Source organism: Phalacrocorax aristotelis, chromosome 21 (genome assembly GCF_949628215.1).
Source record: "Phalacrocorax aristotelis chromosome 21, bGulAri2.1, whole genome shotgun sequence".
NCBI classification, from domain to species: domain Eukaryota; kingdom Metazoa; phylum Chordata; class Aves; order Suliformes; family Phalacrocoracidae; genus Phalacrocorax; species Phalacrocorax aristotelis.
Genome location: NC_134296.1, coordinates 964,813 through 970,868, shown reverse-complemented (window position 1 = coordinate 970,868; position 6,056 = coordinate 964,813). Strand labels below are relative to the sequence as shown.

The window sequence follows — 6,056 nt, the reverse complement described above, 5'->3', positions numbered from 1 at the left end:
CATGACACCCAGCCAGGATGGGAATCTTAACGTGGAGGGAGCTGAGAGAGATCCCCCACACCAGACTACCACTCCCACCGTCCATGGGACAAGCAACCCACCTCACCCCTAGGAAGACCCTGTGCCAGGATGACCAGGCAAGTCCAGGCCACAGCAGGCGGGAGGGGTGGTGGCAGACAGGGTTGATGCAATGGGACATCCCAGGTGACAAGAGTCTGGTCCCCACCATGTCTTTAAGAAAAATAAACAAAACGACAGGGAGGTACAAAAAACCCAACCAAACAATTTATTCCTCTTATGTTCCCATTTGAAAAGGAGGAAACCACATGCACCTGCTGGCGCCTGGCTGGGCTGGATTCCCCTCCTGTGGCTGACACAGAGCCAGTCTGTGCCCCCGTGACATCGCTTCAGTCCAGCTGAGCATCACCTCCTGCCACAAGACACACGTGTGCCGTACAATGCACACTCTCACACAGGAACATCTTACTCATGAAAAAATATATCTGTACATTAATTCTGTGCTTTGTTTTTTGGTCTTACATAAATTAGAAATTACTTTTGGGGAAAAGACCTGTTTCTAGATACAGGCAGCCAGGCTGGAAATGCAGAGTGGCCGTGCTGTCCCAAGTCCTCTCCCCCTGAGGGCTCTCCAGGGCCAGGTGAAGCTCCACAGAGTTCCCATCTTCTCTCAGCAGGTACCACAACAAGAAGCTGCCTCACAGCGGGGCCACATCCATCCCACGCGGAGCAAACAGGACGGTGGGCACCTTCAGCACAGCGCGAGCAGCAGAGAGGGAGGACCCCATAGCTGGGATAAAGTCTGTCCGATCACAGGTGAGACAGCGGTGCTGCCCCTCTGCTCGGGCAGGAGGTGGGTGACCGTGGGAGACCTGCTGGGCTCTCGCTGCAGTGCCAGCTGCCACTCAAATTTCTATTCCCCTTTGCATTTGTCCAGGCTTTGAAACAGCCAAAGTCACTGCAACTCCAGTCGGAGATACAAGTCCAGCAAGGGAAATAACGGTTTACAATAACCTACTGGAGCCCAAATATTAGCTTTAAACACCTCAGTGCCGGCAATCACCGGCACGCACGAGCGTGCCCATGCAAGGGTCGGAGTTTCATACGCTGCAGAGGGCAGCAGCTTCCAGATACAGCTGCAGGCAAAGTTTCCTGCCAAGGAGCCCAGCTTGGGGCTGGCCCCAAAGGGCTTGTCAGACCCCGGCTCATCCAGGACCCCTACAGCTCCTTGTTCCTCTGGAGCACTTCTTCCTCCTTCCAGCCACTGGAGTTCTTCCCAAACTTGTACACCAGCCGTCGCCCATCCACTCTCTCCAGGATCTCTCGTTTGTAGTAGTATCTGGAGGAGACAGAGGTGGAATCAGGTCTCTGGATGCAGCCCCATGTGCTGGGGAGCTGCTGTGGGGGATCAAGGCTGAGCCCTGGTGGGTCTGACCCAGCCACGTGGGGCAGGTTTTCCTGGGGACAGGGGAGGGTACTCACCTCATGGCTCTGCTCAGCTTCTCGTAGGTCATGCTGCTGTTTTTCTTCTTCTGGCCCCAGAGCTGAGCCACTGCTTCTGAGCGCAGGAACTTGAAAACACCCTCCCTCCGGTCCTCCCACTTCATCAGCCCCTCGTTCAGCTCGGGGTGGATCAGGATGTCCCGGATAAACTCCCACAGGTGGGTACCTCTTGGGGCTGGAAGAGGAGAACAAGCTGTAGAGAAGGGAAGATCCTGCAGGTCTCTGCACTTTGGATGTCCCTAAACCTCCCTGCCAAGGGGCATGACCCAGCAAGACATCACCCTTCCTCCCATCTCCCCACCCCTGCCATGAACACAAGCTGGGGGAGGCAGTCCAGTCTCCCACGCTAGAGGGTCCACATACAGTGCTTGCTCTTCCGGCTCTCCAGGCAGTCTCTGTTCTCTTTGCTGAGTTTTCGGGGCCGTCCCCGTTTCCGCTTGCCGTGTTTGTTGTCCCCTTTCTTGCTCCCTGCAAAGCCATCTGTGCACACAGACAAGGGGACATATTACGTGGTGCAGAGCCTGCTGGGTTGCAGCTCCCCCCTCCCTGGGCACAGAGATGTCCTCCTCAGGAGCAGAAGCACAGGGGAGAGCTGGCTGGGGGTCAGGGGAGAGATCAGGGGCTGCACCCTCTTTTCAGGCCCAGGTACCAAGGAACCATCCCCCTGAGAGCAAGATCTCCCCCTTCCCTGCAGCCTTGTCCCACTCTCATCCCACCATGCTTAGGGCAGCATGCTGTTCATTCCCCAAACCTTGCTGCTTCCTTGCATCCCTGGTAATCCCAGTATCATCTCCAGTGGGGATCAATACTGAACACAGCTTTCAGTGCCCGGGATCTCTGGTTGCAGCCTTCACCCAGCTGCCACCACCTCACACCAAGCTCATGGCTGCCCTGCCTATCCCAGCTCTGCCCCGGAGCCTGCACATCACCACACTCAGTGGAGAGAAACAGACCCAGGGTGCACAGAAAACCAGTCCCCTCCCTCCTTCCCAGTGTGAGGATGGATGTTCAGGTGTTGTCCCTAAACCACTGCCACTGGATGTGCTCTGCTGGAAGTGCCCAGGAGCAAGCCCTCCTCTCCCAGCAGGAAGAAACAACTCACCATCAGGGAAGAGCTTTGCTTCCACAGGGTCGAGGTCAAGGTCACTTCCACCGGAGTCCTGGGAGTTTGGGCTGTGGGACATCACAGGCCCTGAGAAGCAAAGAGACAGGGCTTAGACTGCCAGCTGCTGGCATCTGGAGATGCTTTCCCCTGGCTTCCCACCCTCCCCCAGGCAGCCTGATGCAAGGCCCAAACCCACCCTTGGTGGTGGGGCAGTTCCCCACTGATCTCCCAGATCAGTGCAAGCGAAGGGAGCTTTTCACTGGGCAAAACACTGACCTGAGATATCGGAGCTGCCTGGGGACATGGCAGCAGGCAAGCAGGTGAAGTCTGTGGATAGGAAAGGGTTTGTGGGCTTCATGTCCTCCAGGGAGTCCTTGGCACAGGGATTTCCCAGCTCTGGAAGGGGCAAAAAGAAGAAGGGGTTAGCCCTGACTGCATCAGCATGTGGTCCCTGGGAAAAAGGCTTGGCCCGGGGCCCCTCTCTTACCCAGGTGGCTGGAGTCCAGCAAGGTCCCTTGGGAAGTTGCATCCTCTTTTTCCAGCAAGTCAATGATCCAGTTCAGCTCATCGGAGGCTGCAGTGGGGGGGGCGGTATTGGGATTAGCAATGCCTATTTGGTATGGAGGGGAATGGAGCATACTGGGAGCTGAGCCCAGCCCTGCCTGGACTCTGGTCTATACCCCCATGGCCCCCTGCACAGCCTCCCCAGTGCAACCTTTCCCAGGCAGCCCTCTGCAGTGCCCGGGAAGCAGGAGGTCCTGGGCTGGTGGGGCTCATGCTTAGAGCTGCCAGGGCTGGAGACAAAGGGGACATTAGGACACTCACTGATCTCGTGCAGGCGGTCATAGAGCTCGTCCCCCAGGGGCCCAAAGATGAGGCGCATCTGGTCCCTGGTGCAGTGGCAGAGTGCGTGCCCATCCATGTTGCAGCAGGAGAAGTCGATGGAGCTGGCGTCATACTTGTTCTTCTCCACATGGTAGCTGATCCACTCCAGCACCTGAACCTTGGTCCAGAAGTACGGGAGCTCACTGAACCACTCCGGCTTGTCTGCAAGGGATGGAGGGCAGGGCTCAGGGGCAGGGTGGCTGTGCCAGCACCGTGTGCCACACGCGGGCTGTGGCTGCAGTTGGGCACCAGATCCAGTCCTGTGACGATCACGCGGGGCTCAGCGGGCCCTGCGCTCAGAGCGCTGTGGGACTAACAGGCGCTTAGCGCCTGCTCCCGGCTCGCCTTGCTCTGCCCTGCTCCTGTCCTGGGAGACAGCGATGACCTGAAGCTCTCTGCACCATTGGTTTCGGTGCCATTTGTCCCATCTGTGCTGGAAGCCTCACCGCTCTGCTGGTGTGTTCCCTGTGCCTCCCCCAGGGCTGTCCCAGGACAGACCCACAAGTGGAGTGAGACCCCCGTCACCAGGAGTGTACTTCTAAACTGCTCAACTGGCAGCCTGTCCCCTGGGATGTGCTGGGGGAGGACGGCAATGATTCCCTCATCCCCTGTACGCCTCTGATGTGCTCCAAGCAGCCACACCTTGTGCCGCCCAGCATCTCCTACAGCACCCTTTTAGCCAACGCACGCCTGGGGAAACTGAGGCATGGTGGAAGCTGTTGACCTGCCTCAGTGGTTCAGGAACCTTGCAATGCTCTTCCAAGGCAGCTGCATTGCCTCGCTGCTGCCTTGTGTGCTGGATTCCCTGTGCAGCCACCACTGCTCCCCCAGTCCTACCTGTGCTCTGTGCCGGGGGCTGGCTGCTGGGGAGGCTCAGCCCCAGGGTGCTGTCGTCCCCAAGGTGTCCCAGTATGTCTAAGGTTGGCTGCACCTCGTCCGGCTGGTACATGGCGCTGATGTAGTTAGAAAAGATGTTGCTGATCTCACAAGATCCCGCCATCAAGCTCTGTGCCAAGAGACGACAGTGAGCCCCGGCCCTGTGGAGGCAGGGGGACCTGAGCCCACAGCACCCGCAGCAACCCTGGGACTGGGCTGGGTGAGGCCAGGCTCTCCCTCCCTCCACCCATTGTCACGTCTCAGGTCATTTCTGCAGAAATACCCACCCAGCACCCGCTGGCCAGGGCCGAGGCCTGACTCACCACCGCCCCGGGGGCCGGGAGCGAGGGAGGCTGAGCTGGAGCAAACCAGGGACACAGCGTCACCGAGCCTGTGGAGAAGCCTGGTCCCCAGCAGCCCAGCCTCACCGGCAGCCAGCGCAAAGGGACAGCAAGCAGGTGGCTCGCAGAGAAGGGTGTTGCACAGCCCCTCTGTGGGGGTGGGCATTGCAGGGCACTGGGCTGCCGAGCGCTCCCTCCACCCCAGAGCGCAGCAGTGCTTGGGCTGGCACAGCCTGTTGCCCCACCACCACTCCAGGGACTCTGGTGCTGGCAGCTCCGGTCCTCTCAACCAGTCGCAAGAAGCACATCCCAGTCACTCTGCAGCCAGGAGGGGACCAAGCCCCTGCCCAACCCTTGTGGAAGAGCCAAATCTTGCTGTTTGCTTGGCAAAAGCCTGGGGGCCAGAGAGGGGGGGTCCCTCCAGACCGCTGTCTCGCTGGCCCCCTGAAAGGGCTGGTAGCTCAGTGGGAGACAGACATGCAGCAAGAAAAGACCAAGTGTATCCCCTGGCAAGAGCAAAGATGCACAGGGAGGGGAGCAAAGTGGCTGTCCCAGGCTGGGGGGCATCAACAGGCCCCAGACGAAAAAGCTTTGGTACCTTCTGCGATGGCAATCCCGGGAGCGGCAGCTAATCCAGAGAGCAGCGAGGGGAGACGGAGCGTGCCCTGCCTGGCCGCTAGCCACTGCTCATGGGCCCGGAGAGGCTGGTGCCGATGGGCAAGCCCTGCCCGCGTCTCCTCTTTTATAGCTTGGGCAGCGTAACGCGATCTGGCAGCCCGAGGGGAATTCCAGCCCGAAACGTTCATGCTCCCAGATCCAGGTGATTTGCATAATATGAACCACCGGGTCCCAGCCCAGCGCTGCCTTGCCGGGAAATGTGGGTTGGCCAGTTTAATCATTGTCAGAGCCCTTGCCCTGCCGGTGCCCAGAGTTTCACCCACACCAGGTTCGTGGGGTGTTTTCTTCGCTGCCGTTTGCCAGGCTTGTGTTTGTTTGCTCGCAGCAGCAGGTTCACTCACCTCCCACTGCCAAGCAAACACACCCAGCAGGGCTGGAGCAGGCCCCAGAGGCTGCACATCCCTCCCTGGGGCTCTGCCCGTGGCAAAGGGTCCAGGAACGCTGCCCTGCACGCCCACCCGTGCGGGTGGCATCCCCCTGCCTGGGAGGGCAGCCCAGCCCTCATAGAGAGCGGGTGCTTGCGTGGGTGCCTTGGCTGTGTTTGGAGCTCAGGCTCGGTCGCTCCCTGGTCTGGCACGGGCTCAGCTTCTCCCAAAGGGAGAGAAAGGAGCCAGTGACCACGCCAGACAGGTGCTGGGACCAGGACTCAG

General features: G+C 59.4%; 1 protein-coding gene across 2 annotated transcripts; it reads right to left on the bottom strand.

Annotated features, from left to right (window-relative positions):
- Window positions 1-215: 215 nt before the first annotated feature.
- On the bottom strand, window positions 216-5,694 carry ELF3 (E74 like ETS transcription factor 3). Of its 2 annotated transcripts, none has more exons than XM_075115661.1 (9): window positions 5,327-5,694; window positions 4,349-4,517; window positions 3,452-3,673; window positions 3,114-3,200; window positions 2,903-3,022; window positions 2,624-2,713; window positions 1,885-2,001; window positions 1,501-1,696; window positions 216-1,357 (listed from the first exon to the last, which is right to left on the bottom strand). In XM_075115661.1, exons 2-9 carry the CDS (start codon window positions 4,509-4,511, stop codon window positions 1,237-1,239), a joined length of 1,116 nt encoding a protein of 371 aa, XP_074971762.1. In that variant the 5' UTR covers window positions 4,512-4,517; window positions 5,327-5,694; the 3' UTR covers window positions 216-1,236. The 2 variants fall into 2 exon arrangements, with proteins under 2 accessions (XP_074971762.1, XP_074971763.1); XM_075115662.1 differs by having other exon boundaries at window positions 4,349-4,548; window positions 5,327-5,546.
- Window positions 5,695-6,056: the final 362 nt, after the last annotated feature.

Coding starts and splice junctions, on each gene's coding strand:
- ELF3 (XM_075115661.1), bottom strand. CDS start 4,511: ATGGCGGGATCTTGTGAGATCAGCAACATCTTTTCTAACTACATCAGC. Junction 3,023..3,113: donor GCTGGACTCCAGCCACCTGG/GTAAGAGAGGGG, acceptor TGCCCCTTCCAG/AGCTGGGAAATCCCTGTGCC. Junction 1,697..1,884: donor GAGCCGGAAGAGCAAGCACT/GTATGTGGACCC, acceptor CTCCTCTTCCAG/CCCCAAGAGGTACCCACCTG.